Raw genomic sequence first — 27,490 nt, forward strand, 5'->3', positions numbered from 1 at the left:
TGTGCCTTATAATCCCGTGCACCTTATGGTCCGAAAAATACGTACTGCACACTGCAGTTTAATGTTGCAAAGCACCTCTTTTTAACTTCAGTGGATATTATATATGGTTATGCCCTGGATATGTCAGCCCATTTCTACTGGAAATGCCTTTTGGTTAAACTTTCAGCAAGGAATTTGCATTTGCACTGTTACATTTTTATAAAGCTTTAATGTAGATAAAAACCAGCTTCTTGTTTAAGTGAAAATTAATGGAAGGTTGTCTTTTTGCGCTAGTAATGTTGTGGAGTATTTTGTCTCGCATCAATTATATCGTCAGTTATATCGTTATCGCAAATTTTCAAATGTATATCGTGATAAATATTTTTGGCCATATCGCCCTGCTCTACCTGGGAGTTTGTTACAGGAAATGATAGTGTACTAAAAAGTTTTTCTAACAACAAATAGAGTCATAACCTTGGTGGCTCTGAAGTTAAAACCCCCCCAAAACTTAGCTGCACTATTTAAAAGTGCAGCTAAGTTCAGGAGGGACAGAGGCAGAAGTCAGAGGCACGAGGCAAGCAAGCAAACAGGAAACAGCATGCACGCAGCAAGGTTCAACCACAGTTTGGGTCATATCCTTTCCATCTTGCCATTTGTTTTTCTGACTTGCCATATCACTGGGAGTTTTAGTTACAGTTTGTAAAATCTAACGGCCAAACAACTGCTACGTTTCATGCAAGTGCTGATGAGTTGCACTGCAGTTACACAAAACTAAGCAGAGAGTGGTAGTTGTTTTTAGGCTTAACAATCTTGCTGCACGGCTTCGGTAATGTGTAATTTGCTATTTACATAAGCCAAAATTACAACTTACCCTTGGCGTAAAAAAGAAGATAAAAACAAACAGTAATCATATAGAGGGTCCAGGATGTGCTCTTCTCCACACACAAACAGGAAGAGCTTTAATGACGCTTCTGCACACCTGTTTGCCTTTTCCTGTCTTTACTCTTTGAAATTACTAACTGATAAGAAGACATCAAAAAATAAAGTAAAGGAAAAGCAGATTAGACTATCCACACGCTGCTACAACAGAGCCTGCATGGTTTATTATACTGTGTGCAAATTAGGCTGCTACTGCAGGGTTAAAGTCCTTGGTTGTATTAATCTGGATTTCAGTATGACTCTCCCAAAGGGCGATAGCTAAGACAGTTTTCAAAGTGGAGACAAAGTATCTCAGCAAATTCTTTATAATTCCATGACTCAACATTTTAATTACCGTCACTGTGTATTATTCACATCGGCTATTTACTGAAATAATCCAAAAAAGGGTTACAATCTCAGTAGAATTTCAGAATTTTTTCACCAATAGCAAAATAAAAATATTTAAGATCTCACGTCAGCATCTACAAAAAGAAAATAAGACCAGAGTGTCTATTTGCAGGTCACATAGCAGCAGAGCGGGCACTGGCGTCATTCGCCCAAACAAAACAGTGAAGACCATATGGTGTCAGAGACAGACACAGGCACCCTGTCAAGGCTGTTGAGAGGCACGAGTGGTTTGTGCCAGGGACTGAGGGCTCAGGGATTATGACGCGGTATCAACAACCAAATATGAAGGAATTTAGGAACGAAATAAAAATAGATGAAAATAAGTGAGGAGGGAGAAAAACTCAGTGAATGCTGCATTTGTCTGTCTGCCTTTGCTTGAGTGTTTCCACTTTAACTCAGACTCTGTGTGCATGCAAGTCAAAGTGAGTTGAAGGAGTGGAAAGTATACAATTTGTGCATGCATGCGAAACAGCCAGAGAGAGGGAAAGAGAGCAGGAGAGACTCACCGTGGTCCTGAAGTAAGAGTTTGTCTACATCAACAACATCACCAGCTCACTCGATGTTCAGAGCCACACATCTGATAAGCCTTAAACATACAACGTACAATAAAAATTAAGAGGCATAACCTTTTTCCGTGTATTAAAAAAATGGACACATACTAGCAGCTCCTGCAGAAAATCAAACAGAGGCTGTCTTTATCATTCATCCATGCACAGACCATACAAAACACAGTTAATCCCATGCAGGCAATTATCCTTCCTCCACTCACTGAACCCCTGCTGACCCTCCCATCCATCATTTAGCCAGCATTTTGCCCGTGCACTGAAAGCAACGAGAATGAAAGAGACAGAAGGAGCGTGAGCTGGATGTTACTCATTCATGCAAATAAACAATACTTAAACTTGAGAAGCAGAAACATAACAAGGGGAAGAAACCATGTGAGAGTCGTTCTGCGCTGAACAAACAAAAGCAACCAGCAGTCCAGCTGATTGATTGAGCTATTGATCCAACTGGAAAGCTGGCTGGTCAACGCTTTCGCTGGACGTCAGAAATACTCTACACACCACCACACAGTCGTAAACACTGAAGCAGAGGAAAATGCATGCCTCGAAATCGTCTCAGGTTTCCTATTTAATACCTGGATAAGTTTCAGATAAGTCTAAAATGTTTCACATAGCACGCTGAACTACCAGTAAGAAGGACGTGGCGTTATACCATCAGTATGTTTCAGTCAAATCAGCAATCCGGAGAGGCCACTGGATTAAGTACTTTAGGGATTATACGCCTCCTTGGTAGCTGTGCATGTTTTAGTCAAACATTTTCCAAAACATTCATTCATATTTAAAATGACTTCTTCTGAAATGCATATCTTTTCAAAAAATACACATTTTAAAACACACACACACACACACACATGTATATGTAGTATGTATATCATATGTACATGATATATGTACACATGACATATTACACAATATGTAACTATTCGAAACCGATATATCAAGGGACACAAGATGCATCCTCCTAAAATCCAAAGAGTAAGTATCTATAGTGTCAGAACACAGTGCTTCAGTATTGCCCCTTCAGCAGAAATAACCTTGTGATATCCTTTTTGTATAACTGTCCACCATTCTCTTGCAGCTACTTGATGAATTTATGGCCACTCCTCAGTTGAAGATGATTGGGGATTTTCTTGCATGTACTGTCTGTTAATCCCGTAAAATATCTGTGGGATTCAAATGTTTTCGACAATGTTATAACCTAACCCCGGATTTCTTCTTTTGGAGCCATTAAAATGTGGATTTATAGAATCATTATGAAAGGTCCACCTCCAATTCAGCGTCAACATTTGAAGCGCAGATGGCCTGACGTTTATTTTCAGGCACTCTTTGGTATGATGCACAATTAATAGCTGAATCACCAACTGCAAGCTGCCCAGTCTCTGAAGCAGCGAGGCAATGCTAAGTATTTCCACCATCATGCTTCACAGTGGTTTGAGGTACATCTTTCAAAATCTATCTTTGGTCAGCTATGGCCAAACAACTATCTTCAAATCATCTGTTCAAAAGACACTATTCTAACAGGCATGCAGGTCCTTTACCTACAAACTGTAGCTATAGGCCTATCCAGCTAAGCCGTGCTATAGAGAAGCCATTCAAAACAAAGAGCCTCTTTTCAGTGCCGTGAAAGCAGTCACTGATAACACATTTAAATTTGCCCGATAAAGACAACATCTGTTCTTTTTATTCATGATTTGTTCTCGTTGACAGTTTTTTTGCACTTCTTCCTCTTCTTCATATGATTACCTTTAATGTTTAACCTAAGCACTGAACCAAAAAAAACAAACATCTACAAGTGATTCATTTACTGTTGCACGTGATGATGATTTTGTATGGCAGCACACCTGCAAGCAACTTTTTTGGTTTGTGTTTTTGAGGGCCCGCTACAATCGAAGGAAGCTGTAAATACATATGATCTGGAAAAGCATTGGTGTGAAGTATAAATGATGTGTTGTTTATGTTTTAAGGGATTCATGCAAACCCACATGCCATAACGCTGCAGAAAACATCCTGAGGCTACACAGTAAATGCAAACTACAATGTCATAAACGATATATTTAGACGAGAGATAACAGATATTTAAAAGCACATGAGAAGTAAGACATGGTTTTAATAATTTTCCCCAATTTTCATATCATTTCCAATAATCAATGTAATAATTGCTCCAAACAGCTCCGGCGTCTGAAAGACAAGACAGGTTTATCTCCCACGGAGACGATTTGAAATCGCTGGGCCAATCAAACTTCACCACATGGCAGGACTGGAAAGGAGTAAAGGGTGGAGAGCTTGGTGTCATATCATATCCATATTCATTCCATACGTTTGAAGTGGAAAGAAGGCGGCTTTAATAATCATGGCTACACGGTGTTCAAAGAGAGATGAGACATGAGGAAGAGGAATATAGACTGAATGAGGAACTTCAAAGGGTTTCCGCGTACACTGCCATATCTGTATACACACAGAAAACACACACTCACATGCACGTACACTGTACTGTATTTACATATAAATGTCTATAACCGAAGGCGTCGCAGGAAAATAAGACAAAAAGTTGCTGCATGTGAGACACGCAGCTCAGTAACATTAATTACCACAACAATAAGTAAAAAGTAAGTCACTGTAAGCAAACAGGGCTGCTGAATTAATAACTGTGTCAGCCAAATAACTTTTCATATCTCAGTTCTTCACAGTGTCATCACTATATGCAAACAAGCATCCAAGTTTGCCTGCTACACTGGCAGCTGGAGCTCCAACCTTTAGTCAGGTAAGTATTGCAATCAGTGAGATATTGCATTACTTCCTACATTAAAGGGCTCTGTAGCACAGCGCTGTCTTAAAATAAGCACAGGGATGCCTCAAATGTTTCCTAAAATCAGTGCTTAACCAAACCGTATGTTGCATTGCCTAAACTGCACTTTAAAACTGCTAGCATTTAATGCTTGCTTTCAGCAGTGAGCGATAAACATAATTAATGTAAAAGCTGCTTCAGCCAAAGTCAAATCAGATTTTCTGTATATTTCAAAACATGGTCTGTTTCAATGTCTTCACAATATAAACAGCAATCAATCCTTATCTTTAAACTGTCAATTCAGCAAAACACCCTCTACAGCAAAAATGAAGACAAAAGAAAAAACACCCTCTTTAATGAGCTCATTTACACATTTAGCTGGAAATCGGTCTCCTCGCTGTCTGATGAGCAGCTCTGCTGACGACAGCCACATGAAGGAATGCAGTGTATGGATGTACAGTTATAACTACTAGGGCTGATGTCTCTCTCTCCATATGAGACACATGCCTCAAGCCAAAACAGCCTTTCATCCTCGCAGAGCCATGCATTATTGATGATTAGACCAGAGAGAGACACTGAAACACACACTGTGTTTCCCAGTGTGCTGGCAGGATGACGAATCTGTGTATGAAAGCATGTATGCGCTTATATGTGACTAAACAGGTGGGCTGGATTCTTTTAATGATCAGCTGAGTAAACTGTTACTGAGCCAATCAGAAAAGCAGAAAGTGACAGCGGAGCAGCCATTGGCTCAAGCCCGCTACTGTCATTGTGACAACAACGTCTGTGACCGACTGCGATCTCCAGTGTCTCCAGTGCGTGTTATCTTTTTCTTGTTGCGCATCGCAGCATTGCATATGTGTGATGCCATCATTTCAAGGGTTTGCTGATGCAATGCTTGTGTTTACAATGAACCCTGCAGCCTGCATCGACACATAGCAAACTTCTTCAGAGACTTCACATGTATACTACTCAACTTCCCATTTCCCACATTTGAATATAAACAACAACCAGACAAACCAGTGTGCCAGTTCGGCAGAGTAGCGCATGATTGCCCAGGGGGCAGTCTTTAAAGAAAGTATCACGTTTTTTTTAATTAGCTTTTGGATTTTACAGAAGAAAACAAGGTAAAAAACACACTGCCAACACACTTCTAGCTTACGTACCAAACAAGCATGAAAATGCTTCTTATTTCAGTAAGCAGCTTACATATAAGAAACAGCACTAAATGTTTTGGAAACACTAACATCATATTTTAAAGCCAATAAAATTACACCATTCAAAACTGTCTTCATAGAATTATTTTTAATCTGATTGACAATGTTATCGCTTAATCTATGAGCACAACTTATGAGATACAGCAGCAACATTTTTCTGCAACATTTCATTTTCAAATGTAAGAAAATACGGGAAAAATAAACACAGAGACCTTCCAGTCCAAGGCGACATGTTAACCGCGCTTGATTTATCTCCTGAACATTTAAACCCAAAGATCATTTTACAGCTTTTCCTTGCTCAGAATGGACCAATGGGGAGTACATGTGTAAACATGGTGGCTACATGTTACCTTGCTTGACAAAAATAATGTTTTTGTATGTTGGTGACATTCCTTTGGCTCTGCAAAACCTCTTTGTCAGGAGTGCCAATAATTCACTTTTAAGGAGAACACATAAAAGCAGCAAATCTGCATTTGAGAAACCAGAACCAGAATATATGTTTCTGATTAAAAATGACTTGTCAAAATTGTCACTGTGAGTGGAATGACTGATTAATGTGAGGAGGGACTTTAGCACTAAAACAAATTGTGATAAGGAACTAAAGAGACTGATTTATTTTCTCGATAAAGGTTGATAAAGCAAGACATCGAGTCTGCGGAGCCCTGATTTTTGATTATTTTTTTTTTGTCTGAAGCACAACATGTGTGCCATGTGTTATTTTCTATACTTTATGAAGTAAATCAAAATAAATAATGAGCTTTTTTGGTAGGTAGTTGGTGACTATAAAAAAATTTATTATTGCTAATACTCGTATATTAAGTATCAGTTAATGACGAGCAAACAAGCTAGCCTTCTTTCACCGTATTTCCCAAACCAAATGTCATATGGAAGTCAATATTTATTATTTACAGAATAAAAAATGAATCTTCTCTGACTGGGCTGGTGAGTTGTTGCCGAGCCTGTGGGAATGTGAGGTACATTGATGTTTCTAATGAAGAGCTCTGAGCTCCATTGATCCACCGGGGATGAGAGTGAGCTGTCAAAAGCTATCAGGCAAGTCAAAGACCCACTTTTAGCTGTGTGTAGCTAAAGTGAGCACGATAGTGTTGAGGCGCAAGGAAGAGCAGCTAAACATCCCACGGCAAAGGGTATAGAGAGGAGACACACACACACACACACACACACACACAGAGGCACAGCTGTGATGCCCTCAGAGCGTTCAAGCGGTTATTTGTTTAGTAAAGGGGCATTGCACAGTTAACAATAAGGTTTACAATGTGTCAAGTGATCAGTTAAAGTGTACGACCTTCTGGTCCAATATTTAGGTTAGATTTATTTTTAAAAAAGAAAAGCAGCAAATACCAAATTTTAATCAATTTCCTTTAAGAATGGTTAAAATTATTGCTGATTATTTTTTTATCTGCAGCTTTTTAAATTAACAAGTCATCTCAGCACTAACGCAATCTTAGCACGTCTGGTTCCTGTTGTCACATTAACATCTACATGTGCATGACACAGCCTAGTGAAAGCAAAAATGACTGCATTGATACTTTAAGTACAAGCAGGATTAAATGGGATTAAAACACAGCACAAATGTGAATGTAAGCACCACTGCTATATTACACCGTAGCTGCTAGCACTGCTTTCATATAGACACTGTATAGCAGGTAAATCAGGACCTGTGCTGTTCTCCAATGGGATGCAACAATATGTATCATGAAAATGTAATGAAAAGATGCCAAAAGATGTGCGTACGGGTGGGTGAGGATAGGAAGTGAAAACAGTGGGAGGTGTGGGCGACCAATGGCATAATGTCACCATGAGCCAGCGTGATTTTGTTCTATTCAAGCAGATGAGACAAATTACTAATGACTGTATTTATGGCATGCACATACCACACACTACACTGTCACTGTAACTTAAAGAGAACCCAACTGCCACTAAAAATCCCACTATTACAGTATAAGTACAAGTAATTTATTTAAAAAAGACCGCGTGTGTGGGGGGGAGGCCAAATACACCCTGGACAGATCACATCTATATCACAGGACTTATTTACATCACATTGGTAATTCTTTAAGCTCATCAAACATAAGAATATGCTTTAATTTAAAAATAAATGAATATAGAACTTAGCAGTTTTGACTGTGTGACAGTTGGCAGACTTCACTCTTTCATCTCCGAGCAGCTGTGAGTGGTATTTATAACCTAAACAATTAATCAAAGAATAAGCAAGAAAAATGCAAACTGATTAAAGTTTAAACTACACCTGCTGCACGACTTACGTCTGATTAAACAGCTGCTCTATGTCATGTTTTCCTCTGCAAATACATTAAATTCAACATTTTCTACTTGATATAAAAAGGCTGGACAAAACAGAGGCTGGTTTCTCTCAGGGAAACAGTCAACGACCACTCTATAAAATATATTTTCCACACAAACATTTTAAGTTCAAAGCTAAAACAAGTTAATCATGGATAAAGTGCTTTATAACCAAGAGACAAACCAATAAACGAACACCAAAGAAAGAACATATGGTAGATTCGGGGGCCTTTAGGGCTGCTTTTCAGGACCAGATGTCTTCAGGAACCGGAGATAGAGAAACAGTCCGCACAGCAGAAAACACAAACGTGAGTTGAGGTCTTTCTGCACCAAATGATCTGCTACTGCAAGGACATGTATGCTCCGCATGTTGCATATAAGCAGCTATACATTTCTCACTGTGATAAAAACAGACTGCCCACAGACTTACTGAGATATTAGAGTGCAGCAAGAATACTTTGACAAGTAACATACCACAATGTGAAAGGCTCGAGTCCCTCAATCTTTTCTTTGACACTGCATCCACAGCAGTCTGTGGAGCACAGCAGTAATTAGAGTGAACTTGTAGCCCTCATCTTAATGCTGGTACGGGGGCGCTTTTAATCAGCAAAGTTGCAAGCAGAGAATAATCTTTCAGCCTGTTGTCGTCACAGGCTGGCGTAAAAGGGAGCAAATCTCCTGCTTTGCGCGGACTTAAGAATGATTATGAAAGAGCGAAAATGCAATGCATCAGTCAAAGTGTTTCCATCACACCCTGTGGTTAACCCATCCATGCACTTGTATGCACGCATGTAGTGTCAGAAGCAGGATGCAAATATTTCTGTATGAAAAGTGTCATATGTAAAGTGATGATATGAGGATTTTTTATCAGCGCGACCTTTAAAAAGATGATGAGATGGCCAACAGAGAGTCGTGGTGTCTGCACAATCGTAGTAATGAAATTAGTCAAGAAAACAGAATGAAAAATGGAGAGTGAGAAGTCAATACTGTGTGTATAAGGGGAGGGGAAAAGGAAACTTTGAAGAGTGGAAAGTGCTCTTCAGCAGGAAATGGTTGGAGGTTGAAAATCTGCTTTTGTCTTGGGCCTATAAGTTAGCCGTTTGTGGGTTTGTTTCAGTTCAGCAGTTGTAATAACTGTATATACAGCATGTGGTTTCAAAGTCTCATGTTCTGAGATGTTTGTTTTGGAAAACGTAGGCATGTAAACTATTTATAGAGGCAGAATTGACAGGGCCTGCCTACATATTTTTTTGACAACAAAGAGTAAAACTTTGTTGTCAAGGTGGAATAATTCTCATATTGTACCTACAAAATTAATGCTTGCATCCAAAATACATAAAAATGAAGCATAATCAATGTAAAGGTGCAGAAAGGAAATCAGTAAATAAATAAATAAATAAAACACATTACACAAAAATCATTTGTCTTTTGTATGTTTGAGTGGGAATGAAAGTTTCAATCTATAGCCAAATGTGGCAACAACAACTCCTACAAATGAAATTCGAACATCTCGTGGTTCAGTGTTTCCACAAATAACAGTGAATTCAAACTGGATCACAAATAGTTTTTGCAAAAATGTATAAATATTTTTGCGGAAAATGAGTTCTCTCTGCAAACAATTCAATAGTGATCAATCTTCGTGTGAGGGGCACAACTCACCTTGCAGCGACGTGATGACTGCTGAGTTATGTCTCCAGAGCGCGCTGTAGATATATAAGCACTTGCGCCTCGGTAAGTTTGCTTTGCCTCTCTTGTGGGAAGAGTAAAGATAACTTCACATCATTCGTTTAACGGGAGCAGAAGAAAGAACTCCGAGGTGCACTTTTCCTAATTAATAGTCATGCATGGACACTAAGTTACCCCTGCAGCCCATGATGATGGAGACTCCTCGCTCTTTAAGCGGATGGAAAAATAGTCTGAGCTGGACGGGTTTGGTGTTTTAAGATTGGTTACAGTGGCCCAATATGATTGTACGCGTAACCAATCAGCTCTGCTGAAAGGTGGCGATGGAAGGCACTCGTTATACTCTGCGGCGTGTTCCGTCAGAGAGCGCACAACACGAACAGTGTACTCCGCCCGGAGATGTTGATCTATTAACAAAGCGCAAGCACACCTCGTTACTGCCAAAATGACTGTTTGGGAAAGGGTTTATGGGAGGTGTAGTCAACTAAACAGGGAACTACTGCTTCTCTGAGCGGCTCGTTAAACATCCTAAAACTACATCCCCGTCATTTTTAACGGCGCCGACAGTGTTTGCATCAGCGTGGTCAGCACTCGCCGGCGAAGTTACTACTGAGCAGCGGCTTGTCTTGTTTAAAAGTGATAAAAAATAACAACCAGTCTTTAGTTTGTGTGGCAACCAACGGACAAATGAATCTGTTCGTAAGTGAAGGCAACCCGCACTGCCTGAAGGCGCTAGCAGCGTTAGAAGCGACGGGAGTGCAGTGCGGCGTCCAGTTTGTCAACCACGATGGTAAGAAAACCTAGTGAGGTTAGCATTCCTCTGTGTAATTACCTGTAATTATAACTAATAACGACAGTGTTTTGGTAAAACATGCTAGCCATTATGCAAGTTTTATGCAGGTCTGAGCTAAACTTGTCCTTTAACGGTTGTGACTGTGTACTAGCGAACTAGCTGGTTAGCCAGCCTTCTTCTGGTGGCATCTGTCTGTGAGTGACAGTCACAATGAATGTAGAGAACAATATCTGCGTCTGAGAAGCGGCTAGAATTAGCTTTACTGGAAATCACCGTTCGTTTGTCATGTTTTAGACTTGTTTGCTTGTCCAGCTTCATGTCGGGGTGTTTGTTTGTTTGTTTTTTAGCCAGTGTGCAGCTACAGCTACCGTCTGTTTGAATTAGCTTACCATTATAAAGTTAGAAGACTGTGTTGTTTTTATTAATAAAGTACATATCTATATATAAACAGTGTGAGTTTATCCTAGGTATGATTATGTTTTGTAGGATATTTCACTGTCTCAGAATTAGAAAAGCCAACAGGTAGAACACGTTTGGAGAAACATGTTTTTCTTTATTCATTGCTTTATTGTTGCTGTGAAACGGACATATTTCACCAAAGCTGACACAAGGCAGACTTAAGTGTGCCAAAATGTGATGTGGCATACATGTCCAGCACTGTTATTCCTGTTTGGTGGGTTTTGTCTACACCCAACAAAGTCACAGTTAGGAATCCAGGAAGCCAAAAAGCCTTTAGCACGGCGAAGTCAGACAGAAAAAGCAGCTGTGTACATGTTCTTCCCGTGTCCGTGGGTTCTTTCCTGGTACCCCGACTTCATTCCACAGTTGAGAGAGGTTTTAGTAGAGTATTTGGGACTCATAGTTCTGACCTATACTTGACAATAATGGCCCTTTGGAAAACTTGCTTAGGTTTAGCAGTAAGTTTTAATTTAGTATTCTGTGAAATAGTTTCTAATAAAATAGTAACAAACTCCAGCTTCATCCTAACCCCAGATGGGTGCTAATCTTGAATCACAGAGATGAATACCAAGAGCCATCTGGCATGTGACTACTCGCATATAAACTGTCTTAGAGACAGTGAAAAAAACCCACACAGTTTAAAAAGCATTTTTATACCAAATTCAAAATGTTGCTCGTTACTTCAGGTGAATGCAATAAAATATAAATGTCTGCTGTAATAATGCCGTATAAAGAACCACCATTCGTGAGCCACTATTAAAAATCTGTGCTCTGACTGAAACATGTGACTACATTTTCCGCCTAGATTTAATAAACAATATTAATCCAACTAGTCCAGGAGTATAATATTTGTTAAAAGGTTTTGTCTCTTTTTCCATTTTCCCAGAAAGGGTGGTGCCTTTCCTCAGCCGTCCAACATTGCCAGCTTTGGCCCTGCCCAGTGGACAATACCTTTTCAGTTCCAATGCCATCTGCCGGTCAGTAAACTTCACATAGGCCTTTTTGCTTGGCTCTTTATGAGTGGTAGTATACAGTTAGGTCAATAATTTGCTTGAAAAAGATGCAAAGTTTGTAGTTTGTCTTCTGTACACCCCCACAGTGGATTTTAACTTAAATAAATAAATAAATAAAATAAAGATGGCAACCAATAGAACCAAAACTATGTTTTTATGCTTTACCCATTTTAGCAGCAAGTATAAAATATATCTCTTACCATGTGTTTTGAATCCCTTAGATACCTGTTTGAAGTAAATGGACAAGAATGCAGTGAGCTTTGCGATCAATGGCTGGAATGGGAGGCCACAGTTCTTCAGGTATACTCTACATAAATAAGCAGACCTTTTAGTTTGGTGTTAATCTGCTGTGTTAAAACTATTTTCAGTTCATGCTTTTGTACGTTCTCTTGTGCAGAATCCTCTTACTGTACTTCTATAAACCTCATGGAAAAGCGGATATAAATCCATGCTGCTAAATTATTAAAACTCACGCTATCAAAAGAACAATGTACGGAAACAAGCGTTAAGCAGTCCAAGTAATTCTCTGACCTCAGTCACACTTGCTTGGTAAATTGTTATTAATCCTGTTTTGTCCTTTTTGCGCAGCCTGCATTGCAGCAGGCTCTTCACATGGCAGTGCTGCAGGGGAAGAGTTCAGAGGTGTCCAAGGTTCTCCAGGGTCCCATAAACGTCTTGGAACAAAGCTTGAGCAAAAGGAACGCACCTTATCTAACTGGGGTACAGTATGGTCTCCTGTGTATCTTCTTTTTTCAGTGCATGTTTACCTGTAATATACCCCAGTCAGGCATAACATTATGACCACTGACAGGGGAAGTGAATAACACTGATTATCTTTTCATTGTGGCAGCTGTTGGTATGTGGGATATATTAGGGAGCAAGTTCACATTTTGTTCTCAAAGTTGATGTCTTCAAAGCAGGAAAAATGCTCTTGTGGGATTTCCTTGTCTGAAGTGGTCAGTAGCTATCAACAGTGGTCCAAGGAAGGAACAGTAGTGAACCAGCAACAGGGTCATGGGCTGCACAAGTTCACGATATGTGTGGGCAGTGAAGCCGGCCCATGTGGTCCAATCCAACAAACAAGCTGCTGGTAGTGCAGATTGCTGAAAAGGTAATGCTGGTTCTGAATGAAAGGTCTCAGAATTGTCAGCATTGTTGCAGACTATGTACACCATTTCATGGAAACGGTATTCCCCAATGACTGTGGCCTTTTTCAGCTGTGGCCTCTTTTCAAGCTCTGCTACAAAGAAACGGTGGTTTCCACAGGAATGAGTTTGAGGTGTTGACTTGGCCTCCAGATTCCCCAGATCTCAATCCAATCAATCATCTGTGGAATGTGCTGCACAAACAAGTCCAACCCAAGGATGTCCTACCTCGCAACTTACACGACCTAAAGGTTTTGTTGCTTACATCTTGGTACCAGTTACCGCAGCACACCTTCAGGGGTCTAAGTGGAGTCTGTGCCTCGATTTGTCAGGGCTGCTTTGGTAGCAAAAGAGAGACCAACACAATATTAGGCAGGAGGTCATAATGCTATGACTGAAAAGTCTATTGTGTGAGTACATTTAGAAAATAAAGAAAACACATTTTCAGGCTTTTTCAATCTACAAAATATATACTTGATAGAAGTCAGTAAGTCAAAAGTTCAAAATATCTCTTAAAGTTTATCTGAGCTTGACTGAGCAACTCCATTGGGCCAGATCTGGCTCCTCTGGCAACATTTTTCTATAAAACTAAAGAAAAAGTGCCGTAAGTGCACACAGCAAGGAAGTCTTAGCTGTAGGTGTAGTACTTTTTTAGTGAGATGCAAGCACATAAAAGCTGTAAGTAGTCCCCTTCATGGTTGTTCTCTATATAGAAAGTTGCAGGTGCAAAGATGAATCCCTCTTCTCCTTTGCTTGGGGATTTCAAAACATTGTTAATTCAGAAACAGTATTTAGCAATTGCTTTAAACTAATGTTGAATTAACTGTGCTGTGTTTCAGGATTCTGTTTCCGCTGCTGATCTTGTTTTGTGGGCCGGATTCTTTCCTGTTTTATCTGATTCTTCACTAACACTGGGTAAATATGAATGCATTTTAAAATCCATTATTATTTGACATGTATTGCTGGCTATTTCCCTTTTGCTTTGCTTTATTTAACTTACTTTTTCATTCAATTTAATCTTTGAATGTTTAATTTCTGATTTCTCTTTTTCACGTATTTTACAAAATTTCACCTTCCATCTCCTGATCTCTTTTCAGGTGAACACAAGTCTTTGAAGGCTTGGTTTGACCGTGTGGCTGCTATGAACGCTTGTCAGTCTGCTGCTCAGAAAGTGCTACAGGGAAAAGGTCTGCAGGGCATGAAAAGCTATATGCAGAAGCAGCCTGCTCCTCAGAGCAGCCAGTGCAGAGAGACACAGCCATGTAATAGCAACTCTGCTGAGGTACCTGCAACAGTATATCATCGAGATAACTATTAGACTGAATGTGTTCTTACTGAGAGGCATAAATTTAGTGCCTTTCTTCCAAACAACACATTAGGTTTCTAGGAAAACTTATCATTGTTGGTTTTCATTAACCTATAGACGCATGCACTTCCACAAACATGGTTTATACTCTTTGAAAGCACAGTATTTTAAAAGTGTCAGTCAGATTTAAGAGCAAATGTTAGAACACACATTTATAGGAAGTCAGTGAATGTGTGGATAGCAGATGATGCTATAATAGCGGAGAATATGTCGTGGATAATGATTGTCTTTGTTTCCTGGTTTGATTAGGAAGAAGGAGGTGAGCGTGTTGTTTCAGAGGAGGAGATGGAAGCAGCAGCTCTCACTTGGAGTAAGGGTTTGAACACTTGCCCTCCAGCTACAAAAAAGCAACACCCCATGTAAGTTATTAATGGCACCATCATTTCACACACATGTATACTGTTAAGGCCAGCTAAAATTTAGTTCTGTTTTTTTTCCCACTAGTTTGCCTCAGGAGGGCAAGCGAAATGTCCTGGTGACCAGCGCCTTGCCCTATGTCAATAATGTTCCTCACCTGGGTAACATTATTGGCTGTGTCCTCAGTGCTGATGTCTTCTCCAGGTAGGAATTACATTTTGTAATCTGTTGGAAAAACAATCATTGTTCCTTTCAGCAAATGCAGACTTTACAAACAGTACCTGAATACACAGACATTCTTGTAGATGTGTAATGGAAAGGCCTGTGTATACTTGTTCTATGTTTTTTCACTCATCATCTTTGAGTCATAACTCTTCCACACCTTACTCCATCTGCTTCTGCTAGGTATGGCCACCTACGAGGCTGGAATATGTTGTTTGTGTGTGGCACAGATGAGTATGGCACTGCTACAGAGAACAAGGCCAGAGAGGAGGGCCTGACACCCCAACAGATCTGTGACAAGTACCACGCTGTTCACTCCAGCATCTACAAATGGTTCCAGATTGACTTTGACTATTTTGGCAGAACCACCACCGAGAAGCAGACAGAGTAAGTGAGAGGGCCTGTCCAAGGACATGGGTGAGAACAAATGAGTCTATTCTTAAATTGGTACTTTAAGACAAGGTTGTTCTTTCAAGAAACACAAGTATCTTTTACCTCCTAGGACCTGGCGTCCACATATGTGGACATCACATTTTGGGTTATTTAGACCAAAATAATAAATTTTGCTCAACAATGGCCTGATATCCACTTACGAGGACATTGTACTGCTACTGTTCTATCGGAATTTTAAACGAATATCCCCATATGTGGCTCTGATTTTTCTTAGAAACAAAAATCGGGGGGAAAAAAATCTGGTAATTCTTTTTTTACATTCATCAGGTCCCAATATGCCCAGATATCAAAGAGAAATTAAAAATGCATGCCGTGGAAGAGTTCGGGTCTTAGGAGGTTAAACAGAGAAGCCAGCAGAATATAAGATCATGTTTTTTTGACCAGAGTCCTGACATAGGCTGGATGTGGGTCTGATGAATGAAAACATTAGTGTTTCCGTATACTATAAAATTATCTAACATCGGATTAGTATAATCTTGCCCTAGATACCAGTAGTGGAAGTCTAACCATAAATTAACCATAAACCATAAACTGTACTTCTCTTAATCTCAGAGATTATACAGCATGGCTTTTAAATGTAGGTTACTACTGCCTACTTCCCAAGGCTTTACTGAATTCTGTAATTAGAAATGTCTGTAAAGGGTGGAAATATGCGTTGACCTGGCGACTCATGCATCAAAGGTTCTGCAGAGGGACTAAGTTCAAGTCCACCCCAGACCATTTCCTCCATTCGCCCTCTGTCCCTCTGTCTAGTCTCCTAAATGCACTAACAACACAAATTGTTTCTTTTTTCTGTGTGTTTAAATAATACACAGAAATGCTGAGTTGTATATTATTTTGCCAAAAGCATTTGCTTACTCATCCAAATCATTGAACTCGAGTGTTTCCAAACACTTTCATGGCCACAGGTGTGTAAAACTCGTCAGCTGGTCGTGCAGACTGCTGCTAGAAACATTTGTGAAAGGATGGGTGGCTGTCATGGGTGGGGATTTTTTTTTAATTTATTTTTTTGACAGTTTATTGCTGTGTTAATTGCTGTGTAATCAGAAACCGGTTGTATGTAATTGCCAGCTCGATTAGATTCAACTGGAGACTGGTAGCAGACTGACTCCATCTTATGGCAACATTTGGGAGGCTTAAAACGTTTTGTAGCAAAAGCATTACCAAAGAAAGATCACTTCAACTTTGTATCTATTGGATAACACAGATATTGACAAAGTTTAACTCTGAGGAGATAAATTGCAGTTAAAATGGATAAAATTCATAGTAAGTGTTATTCCAGTACTCAGCATAATGCAAAATGTCCACAATTTCAGTAATATCACGTTATGGTAACATCGTATCGTGGGATCTCTGAGTCACACCTCTGAGGCATGGCCTTTTCTTCACGAAAGATTAGTCCTAAATTCTAGTTATTGCACACTGACAAGGACTACAAAGATAAAAACTCTTGTTTTGGGACCTTAGCTTTGATAAAGTACAACATAAAAGACATCAAGCACCATGCACCAGTGCAGTGTGCTTTGAGAAATAAACAGCCCACAGATTAAAGGCTTTTGACTTGATCCATTGAAAGGAGGTTAGGCCTTAGATTTTACATTTACCAGCCCACAGCTGAATTGTCGTTTTTTTTGGGGGGGGGGGTTTGTTGTTTGTTTGATTTTTTTGTTTTAATTCTTTTTTTGCTTCATATTTTTCTTATCACTCAGTAGTATCAACCAACCATCTTCTCTTGATTTTTTTTCTTATGTATTTTTTTTTCCCTGGCCATATTTGCTGAGAAAGTTTACGTCCATTTCTAACCAACATAAAAGAGCAGCATTGATCCATGCTGGCAAAAAAACTCCCCAAACTGTGATCAGGCTTTAATAAATGATCTCAACATAAGACCGTATCGCTGTATCTAACACAGGTCATTGTCTATAATCCTAAAGAAACCCTTTTAACCATCTTGTTCCTCTGTTAATCTTTCAGGATAGCTCAAGATATTTTCTGGCGACTTCATGAGCGTGGTTTCCTAATAGAAGACACAGTGGAGCAGCTACGTTGTGAAAACTGTCAGCGATTCCTGGCTGACCGCTTTGTAGAAGGTATCTGTCCACACTGCAGTTACCCTGAAGCTCGTGGTGACCAGTGTGACAAGTGTGGACGACTCATCAATGCTGTGGACCTCAGGGTGAGTGTGGAAGAGCAGCCTGTACGTCTCATATCATTGTAGAGGGCATAACTATTGATGACTATAGAGAGAATTGTGGTGGAAGAAAGTTCTTGACAACTCACACATAATTACTATGTTTTTGTTTCTGGTAGTGTTTGTGTGTGTGGGATTCTGTCTGTGAACATGAAAGCTTGAAAATCTTTGATTGTGGTCTAAGAAGGCTTTGTAGGGGAGTGGGGTCATGTTAGCAAACGTTCACTACGTTTTTTTCTAGGTTTTCAATTACCGTAATTGTCGGGCTATAAGCCGCTACTTTTTGCACAAGCTTTGAACCCTGCGGCTTTTAGTCAGGTGCGGCTTTTCTATAGATTTTCCATGATTTTTGTGATATCGTAAGACGATTTGTTTTGTTTGTTCCGCTGTTGTACGGCACTACGTTGCCTGGCGGAAGGATCGGGGTTCAAGAGTGGTATGTTGGTCACATGTCCATCCGCCAGGCAACATAGTGCCGTACAAGTAGCGCGAAAAACAAACTTCAAAGTAGCGCTATGCGTTCAGCGGGAGTCGTGGATGACGAGCGGCGATAAACTTGCAAAAAGCAAGTTGTGCTCAACTCCACCGGTGGATTCTGACAGCGTGGAAAAGTGTGCAAACATCCACGATCACCAACGGATTTCGAAGGGCTGGACTGCTGCATGATGAAGAGGAGGACACCGCCACGGCCCTTCAGAGGGTGTTCGACTCCGACACTGACAATGACAATGAGGATTATCTTTGGTTTTGAAAGTGACAACGAAGGAAAGAAGCTGAGAGTGGATGACGTAGCCATCCTGAGCCTGTTCGTATCCGACACTGGAGAAGAGGACTTTGGTGGTTTTAGTGCGCAGGAAGATGGTGGTGAATGACTGACTTTTCTTCTTGTTAAAGCCGTGTCACTGCACCTGAGCCTAAAAGGTAGTCTGAATCTATTTTTCTGGTGTGCTGTAGGTTACTGTTATGTACTACATTTGTTACTCATTTATGAAGCACAGCACATGTGCAAATATGTACCCATAACTTGATTTTCAAAATATTAATAAAAGGGGTGTGTCTCCAAACAGCCATCTCTTTCCTGACAATTCGCTTTGTGCATATTCTCTTACATATGATAAGTCAATATTGAAACACCTGCGGCTTTTGGTCAGGTGCGGCTAATGTATGTACAAAACAGGATTTTCCCCTGATTTTAGCTTGTGCGGCTAATATTCAGGTGCGCTTTGTAGTCCGGGAAATACGGTATTTATTTGTCAAAAACTGACAACAAAAAGATTTTTCTGTGGAACGTAACTTCAAATTATTCGCGGAAAATTCGCCTATTCAACAACTATTTTTTTCTGGCAAAAACATGACGATAACTAAATAAAAACGAATGGATGAAGAAAAAAAAAAGAAAAAAAAAAAAGAAAATTCGCCTATTCGAAAAATTTTTTTTTTTGATTTTTTCTTTGTAGAGCACATCTAAAACATTTTTTTTTATAAATTTTATTTTCAGTCTCATCTAAAACATTTGAATTATTTTCACTTTATTTTTATGACCAAATACATTTTTTTTTTATGATTTTTTTTTTTAAGTGATAGTTTAAGTCATATTTGGAGTTTCAATTATTAAAATAGGTAAATAAGTGTTTTTAGAAGGGGTCTAGAGGGGAATTTCAGCTATTAGCAGACGTTTGTGAATACTGGGGATCAACTGTATGAGGACTCTAAATATCACAATACTTTGGACCTCTGATCTCTTCTTCAAGGTCAAAGAAAGTCAAACTTTCATAAACTGTCTTTTGTCTTTAAAACTATTTAAAAATTCTACTGCCTTTGTTCATATTGGCAACATTTGGAAAGGATACTGGTATATGGGCATTATATATGTCATCATTCTTACAGCACCTAAGAAGCCTCACATTTATATTTATATGTATACATTTTTGCAAATACTTTAACAAATTGATATAGTAATTTTTGTCCTTTTATAGTCAGAGTTTGGATTCATTTGAGTAACGTTAGTGCTAAGGATTTGTGCGATATTGTGTTGGGAACTAAAAATATGATATAATGATGTAAACTGTTTCTGGTTTTCTTTTGTTTTTACTCATTGCTAATATGAAAATATAAATATTAATGGAAAAATAATCTCCTAGTACTTCGGGAATGTACTTGGAGATTATAGTACCCTTTCTAAAATATGCCAGTATGCATCACTTGTGTTTCTGGGCTTTTTAGATTGCCGCTGGAGAACGCATATTATGCCTCTGTTACAATATTTATTTTCCCCTGTGGTAGAAAACTGTAAATCTAGAAGACTTTCTAGAGTTGTTAATGTACTGCTGCGTTCACACTCATAAAATTATTTTTGTAAAATTAAATTGGTAAATTCAGAGTAAAAATTCTTGTCAAATGTTGCTATAATCAATGATTATCGGTGTTGGCCGTGTTTTCTTCCAGGAACCTCAATGTAAGGTCTGTAGGCAGACTCCAGTCATCCGCTCCTCTAAGCATCTTTTCCTGGACCTGCCAAAGGTATGATTTTCACACTTCATTGAATGCCCTGAGCCGTCCATTCTCAGTTCATACAGTGCTTCTTTGGTCACAGGGATGGAGGCAAAGTAATCCAGTTTAGTAAGTTTAAGGTATCATTGAAAGACAGCTTGTGGAAAGCAGTTATCCCTGCGGTAATGTTATTATATAAACAGCTTTAGTCTTTCAAAAGCTGTGCTTTAGAGTTAAGACACTGGGTGTATTTTGTCAGCATTTTCATTCTCCTCTTTCTCCTGTGCAGCTGGAAAGTCAGTTGGAGCAGTGGCTGGAGAAGTCAACCAGCACAGGAGATTGGACAGCAAATGCCAAACAGATCACTCGCTCCTGGCTAAGAGATGGACTCAAACCTCGCTGCATCACCAGAGACCTGCAGTGGGGAACACCAGTACCTCACGCTGACTTTAAAGAGAAGGTCTGCTTCTATTTAAAAGGAAATGGTTACATCACAGATCTCGTTTTCTTGATGTTTAGTTTGGTATTTCTGCAGACTTTGAAAACATGCTTAATCCAATCAATTTTTTCTCTTTGACTTCATATCTAAAGTCGTGTTTTTAACAACTAAAATGACTTTGTGCTTCATAACCTCGTCACAAAAGCTGCAGTGACTGAAATATAATACATAATATCAATATGTAATATCAGATTTTTTTAGGTTTGGCTTATCAAAACATATTAATAACTTTTAGCACACACTTCTGGAACTTTTTTTTTTCTTGCACACAAATACTCCAAGGATGCCATTTCTGATCAGGTCTCTGTGCATCCTTAGAATTCATTCTTTCAATTTTTTTTCTATTTTTCCTTTTGTCATCATTATTAGTTTCTGTAACAAAACAGAAAATTTGGACTCTTATCATTTGGTACTCGCTTTCTGTCTTTGTAGGTGTTCTACGTGTGGTTTGATGCCCCCATTGGTTATCTGTCCATTACGGCCAACTACACCAACGAATGGGAAAAGTGGTGGAAGAATCCCCATCAGGTACCACCCCCCTAGCCCAGACCCCAACAAATGTCAAAATTCATGAGCCGTAGACAGTACTGATGCACAAGCTTGGCACAGATTTTTGTCCCCTTTTCCACAGTGAATGGATCTAATAGCTTTTTTTACTCCCCCATCTGGTCTTTTTCATTAGAACGTGGTGTATTTCCTAGCTCCATATAACTCTGATGTGCAACAGAGAAGGACATTAGCGTTTAGTTTTACTCCCACGGCTATCATTTGTACACAAGAGATTGTGGTGAAGGATATATACGGCTGATCAAGATTTGCCCTATGAGATGTAATGCACAACATGTTCAGTCTTAATATAGTTTTCTAGATCATTTTTATTTAAGGATCGCCCTTTGTGTTCTAGTTTTGTTTTTTTTGTTTTTTTTAAAGAGGAACCATTTAACATTTATTTTAACCTTACACACAGTTAATTACATATCTAGCACAAGCGTCAAACAGGAAGCAAGTACTCTTTAGTTAGCTTCTTCATTTGCATGTCTGCTCAATGGACCTAAAATCTGATAGCTAATCAAAGTCAGGCATTTGCTCACATAAGCATCACTATCTTCTTCACTCACTGGCTCATCTCTCCATCTAAAACTCTGGGATTGATCCCGTTTTATGAGTGTGTGATGCTCTGTATTTGCAGAAGGAGAGAGAGAGAGGCAGAGAGGGGGGTTGGGGATAGCAGATAAGTCCTCTTTGAACTGGATGATCTCATGATGATCTAATATGATGTCACCCTCACAGTGCACTGTATTTTCTTTGCCACCAGGTGGAGCTGTACAACTTCATGGCCAAAGACAATGTGCCTTTTCACAGTGTGGTGTTCCCCTGCTCTCTACTGGGAGCCCAGGACAACTACACTCTTGTCAACCACCTCATTGCCACAGGTAAGCACTTATTATAACTGACTGATTTCGCCGGCTGATTAAGTATTTGTGTGATTTTGGTTTTCTCAGCAGATGCTTGAAGTTGTTTTAAAACACATGAATGAAACATGGGTGCAGTGTTACTGGATGGGTAATTATGCGTTTTGGTCAAAGCTTTGGGTTTTGACAGTAACCTGTGCTGTAACTTTCACTCAGAATATCTGAATTATGAGGACACAAAGTTCTCCAAGAGCCGCGGTGTGGGTGTGTTTGGAGACATGGCGAAGGACACCGGTATCCCTTCTGATGTGTGGAGATTCTACCTCCTGTATGTGCGTCCAGAGGGACAGGATTCAGCTTTCTCCTGGGCAGACATGGCTCTGAAGAACAACTCTGAACTGCTCAACAACCTGGGCAATTTCATCAACAGGTTGGTAAAAGCCAAGATGTTTTAAAGGGACTTCCTGCTCTTTTTTATGTTTTACAAATAAAATGTACTTTAGAGAAATTTAAGAATCTGAAAATGGTCAGTAAACCTAACAAACTCGAACCAGTCTCATGTTAGGTTATTACATACAAATACTTGTTTTTCTGGGTCTTTTTTTTTTAAGCTGTCTCTTATAATGTTATTAGTTCATCTCAACCACTAGCGATATAAAAAATGGGGCAGTCTACATCCTCAAGTTGCTCACAGTCTCTGCAGAAGTTTCACTCAGAAAGTAAATATGCAATAAAACTGTCATCCAGTCCAATTAACAACGAACTTTTCAGATTGTTGTACTTTAACTATTACAAGAGATTCACCCAGTTTTCCAAATTTGTTTGGGATGGCGTAATTTAGCCCCAATTACATCGCCTCAAATGATTTTTAAAAGATCAGGGTTAAATCCCACATCAAAGATTTTTCTCAGCAGCTTTTTTTTCCCAAAGTACCTTGATCTTCAAAATTGGTCTCGGGCAGCAATGCTGATCCCTAATTGGTTCGAAAATATCTTGTAGATTGCAACCAGCCTAAGGTGTTGGAGGAGTAAGTGTTCTGCTTCAGAAAAGAAGTTCTGTCCTGCCTGGATCCAACCCCTGAATCACAACATCATTAGTGACAGTGGGTCCATCTTAGACACGCATACAAATTTATAGAAGACTTTGTACCATGTAAATGCTGTTTATTAAAAATATTTTGATGCCAATTAACAAACAAATATGGCTAAATGCCCATATTTACTAGCAAAAATACTGCTGTAGACTCACTCATTTTACCAGTAATAATATTTTTCTTTATTCCCCCTGAATGAAAACCCTTAGGACACACAAAGTTTCTGTTCACACATCAGAATCTCAGTTCATTGTAAATTTGACATTCTTGTCAAAGCATTTTGGTCTCGCAGACCTTCCTCAGAGGCTAAGAGACGTGTAAAATATAGAACAGTGTGTTGCATCAGCCACGACAAAAACTTTCTCACCACGAACGTCCTCCTGATGCGCACATAAGACTCATATCAAAAATGACATGTTCCAGACACAGCTACAGTTTAGAAGCAAACAAGGAACTGAGAAGCGACTCCACGCAGTGCACTGTTGTGTTGGTTTAAATAAGGAGAGCATTGCAATTACATATGGCAACAAAATCTATAATTTATAAACAATTAGCAAGTCTAGCAACCTGCCCTTCCCTCGTTTTGCTCTCGCACCCCCTCCCCAAGTCTCTCGCTTCGTCTCTCTTCATTCCAGCATTTTCCTCTGACCCCTGTTGATTATCTGCTTTGTAAAAAGCCTCCTCTCGCTTTCTTCTCCAGAGCCGGCATGTTTGTCACCAAGTTCTTTGAGGGCTGTGTGCCTGTGATGGAGCTACAGGAGGAAGATAAGAAGCTTCTGGCTCTGGTGAGCTGGGAGCTGCAGCAGTACATCCAGCTCATGGACAAAATCAAGTAAGAATCACATAGCAGTGACAAGCAACAGCAGTGGGGTGATGTTAGCATTTAGACAGAAACATGCCAGCTTAATTAAAATGACCTTTTTAGAGCTGCTGTTGTCTTGAATTTGTTTTACACAGTGATTTAAAACTCAAAAATGTACAAATAAATTATCAAATAATTTTCTGAACTACTAGTTAAATTGTCAATTATATCACAAGCTGAAACTTTATGTGAGTAGACTGGGCCTCGAGTATTGATGAAAATCGTCCTGCTGTCATTGTCGCGCTCTTAATGATCGATATGATATGTCACAGAATCCGCGATGCGCTGAAACACATCCTGAATATCTCTCGTCACGGCAATCAGTACATTCAGGTCAATGAACCCTGGAAGAAGATCAAGGGAGGAGATTCAGAAAGGTGAGGCCTGTACCTGGATTTGTGTTACATTTTATTAGTCACAAATTTTTATTTTATAATAAAACAGAGACGGGAAAATGACTTTTTTTTTAATAGTAAACATCTCTGTTTAGAGGAGAAATTAATTTGATTTATCTCAGACAAAATGTCTTAAATTGAATTTTTTGTAGAAAAAATGTATTTAAGATCTAATTTCTGTCCATTTTGACCTATAGATGTCGACTTACTTATCCTCTGTTTGCAGGCAGCGTGCAGGCACGGTGACTGGTGTGTCTGTGAATATTGCGTGCTTGCTGTCGGTGATGCTCTCCCCGTATATGCCAGCGGTCAGCCAAACAATCAGGGATCAACTCAACGCCCCTCCATCTTGCATCAACACCATGTTAGAAGGCAATGGCACCTTTGTATGTTCCCTGAGTGCAGGCCACCGGATTGGCGCGGTGAGTACAACCGCGACACGTATTACACACAGGTTGTACATGTGTAGACACAGGAACGTATCTGTTAATGCTGGGTGATACAATGAGGATGCAACAGTGTGTCAACTGAGCAGAACAATAGAATAATAAAGAATAATAGCCTAGGCTGTGTTTGGAGGCCTCAGCCTTCGAGCAAGCAGCAAGTTTCTCTCAGGCCACTTGTCCCTTCAGGTATAATTGTGGTGATCTGTTTGTGCCTACTGAGGCTCAAGTCCAACACTACTGCTATAATGATTTGCAGTTGTTGTCCTCGGATAAGTATCTGGACGCTTACATGTACACAAATATTCTCATTTGTTTGAAGTGTAACGCTATTCACCGTGTGGTGGTCGGCATCACGGAAACGCTGCCGATTTCTCATACATAGTTATGTACTTACTTACTTGCATAATCCTCTTTGTTCACTGATGAGCACAGAGCCTCCAGGTTAAATTTTCAGATATACTGTCCTTAGGCTGGATCGACGATTGCAAACTTTTGAAAATTCCTGCATATATTTTTAATTTTTACCTTTTTATTGCCTCTGCCAACTCGTTTTTCCCAGGTCAGTCCGTTATTCCAGAAACTGGAGGCGGATCAGATTGAAGCTTTGAAGAAGAAATTTGGTGGACAGCAGGTATTTGATGTTTATGGTACCTAATGGTCTGTGCATGAGTTCATTCGGGTCTCGTAGTAATATAGGTTCAACATATTAATTAATAATGAAATAAGAAAGAATTGATAATCTAAATCTGTTCACTGGTGTCTGTGAGACTGTCATAAAAAATAATTTGTACTTAATTGAGCTGCCCGCTTTTTAAAACACGATATAGCGCAAACACACCGCAAATGTTTAAATTATGTATTAAGCATCAGTCATATAGATAAAAAATAATCCCTTTCTAAACCCTCTTGCCTCTAGCTTGAAGACGAACCACCTAAGAAGAAGGTATTGAGTGGTATTTGTTTGTGAAGAGTCAGTCCACAGTAGTTCTCGAGTGTCAGCGCTGATTTACCGCATGCCTTCACTAACACTAGCTGCTAATTTCACATCCTCAAATTTTGTATTTTTACTCATCATCTCGTGTCTCCTGTGATTCATTGTCCATTCATTGACTCATACGATCCCACTTGCATTTTGAGTGATGAGTAGTGTTGTTTGAAATGAAGTAATTACTGTGTAGAAATAATCCTCAAAATGCCTTCGATTCAAACATCTTCTCTCCGTTTCCACCTTCAGACAACAGTTCGTAACGCTGCCAGCGCTCAGTCTGTTGCTGTGCCAGCTCCTGCTGTAGCTGTTGAGGTGGGGACGGTGAACCAAGTGGACCCGGAGAAAGCCAAGCAGCTCACCCAGGCTGTGGCGGAGCAGGTGAGAGCGCCGGCCGCCTTAAATACGCTGCTGATCTAAGAAAAGCCAATGCGGTTCTTCCATGTTAAGCGGCGTTGTAATCAGTATTTTTGAATAATTTGAAATAAAAATTGAATGTAGCGTTTTATTCTTCATTTTTTTTGATAACTGGATAACAAAGCGTACTGTATTTTCCGCAAAAGAACAAAAACGTCTAACATTCCGGAAGTAACGCACATACACCAAACATTTGTTGCACATGCTGAATTTATTCGTTAAGTATAAAATCTGTTATTTCTTTTTTGAAAATTTTTTTGTAATTTGTAGATTTCTAAAAAAAAAATTATAATAGAATTTTTTTTTTCATATGTTACAAGATACTTTCAGTCACGATTGTTGCTGTCAAATATTTGGAAATTCGTTTAGGGCGACGTCCTTCTGCAGACAAAAACGCACATTTGCAAAACTACAAATCGTTGCTTTTGTGATTTCATTCTGAAATTCTCAACAACTGTTTAATTTTACTCATCACAGGGGGAGAAGGTCCGAGCACTCAAAGCCCAGAAAGCAGAGAAGGCCGTGATCACAGCAGAGGTGGCCAAACTGTTGGACCTTAAGAAACAGCTAGCCCTGGCTGAGGGGAAGAACCCTGAGCCTGCACCTCAAAAGGGCAAGAAGAAGTGAAATTTAAAAAGGGAAAGAAAAAAGGATGGAGGTTAGTCTAAGTATGGGTCGAGGTATGATAGTGGAGAACGGGAATAAGATGTACACAGAGAGAGAGAGCAAGATGGGTATTAGCTTAAGGCAAAGCCGTGACAGGATCTAAGACAATGTGGTATTGGCACTGAGGACTAATGAAATGCTGGATTGGCCGACGGGGAAATGAAAACCGACAAAGAGAGAGTCAAATGAATACAGCTACAGAATGGAGGGATTTTTTCCAAATCCCTACACCAAAAGAAACTGATTTTATACTCTCCCTGTGATAAAGTCAGCATACGATATTAGTGTTGGAAGGTGTGTTGTGCATCTAAAGATGTTTTTATATATATATAAATCCTCTGGAAATTTGTT

General features: G+C 39.5%; 2 protein-coding genes across 7 annotated transcripts in view; one reads left to right on the forward strand and one right to left on the reverse strand.

Moving 5' to 3' along the window:
- arhgap9 (Rho GTPase activating protein 9) overlaps positions 1–10,108 on the reverse strand; it is a 46,877-nt gene extending 36,769 nt beyond the window's left edge. For 4 of the 5 annotated variants that reach the window (XM_085407536.1, XM_085407534.1, XM_085407535.1 and 1 more), the window contains exon 1: positions 9,852–10,108. The gene's annotated coding sequence lies outside the window, so the exon portion shown is untranslated. Of the gene's footprint in view, positions 1–1,811; positions 1,892–9,851 lie in introns of all 5 variants that reach the window. The other variant, XM_085407533.1, reaches the window with a different exon arrangement.
- A 297-nt stretch (positions 10,109–10,405) lies between these two features.
- mars1 (methionyl-tRNA synthetase 1) lies at positions 10,406–27,474 on the forward strand. Of its 2 annotated transcripts, XM_085407538.1 has the most exons (22): positions 10,406–10,665; positions 12,014–12,104; positions 12,362–12,440; positions 12,729–12,860; positions 14,125–14,200; positions 14,383–14,567; positions 14,901–15,010; positions 15,096–15,212; positions 15,414–15,617; positions 17,658–17,859; positions 20,320–20,394; positions 20,654–20,824; positions 21,296–21,391; positions 22,179–22,296; positions 22,492–22,705; positions 24,069–24,200; positions 24,503–24,607; positions 24,852–25,047; positions 25,631–25,702; positions 25,988–26,014; positions 26,306–26,437; positions 26,951–27,474. In XM_085407538.1, exons 1-22 carry the CDS (start codon positions 10,563–10,565, stop codon positions 27,098–27,100), a joined length of 2,787 nt encoding a protein of 928 aa, XP_085263664.1. In that variant the 5' UTR covers positions 10,406–10,562; the 3' UTR covers positions 27,101–27,474. The 2 variants fall into 2 exon arrangements, with proteins under 2 accessions (XP_085263664.1, XP_085263665.1); XM_085407539.1 differs by lacking the exon at positions 25,988–26,014 and having other exon boundaries at positions 10,407–10,665.
- The last annotated feature ends 16 nt before the right edge of the window (positions 27,475–27,490 follow it).

The sequence above is a fragment of the Rhamphochromis longiceps genome, linkage group LG5, assembly GCF_057381845.1.
Source record: "Rhamphochromis longiceps isolate RC_006_pf linkage group LG5, R_longiceps_female_GT1.1, whole genome shotgun sequence".
NCBI classification, from domain to species: domain Eukaryota; kingdom Metazoa; phylum Chordata; class Actinopteri; order Cichliformes; family Cichlidae; genus Rhamphochromis; species Rhamphochromis longiceps.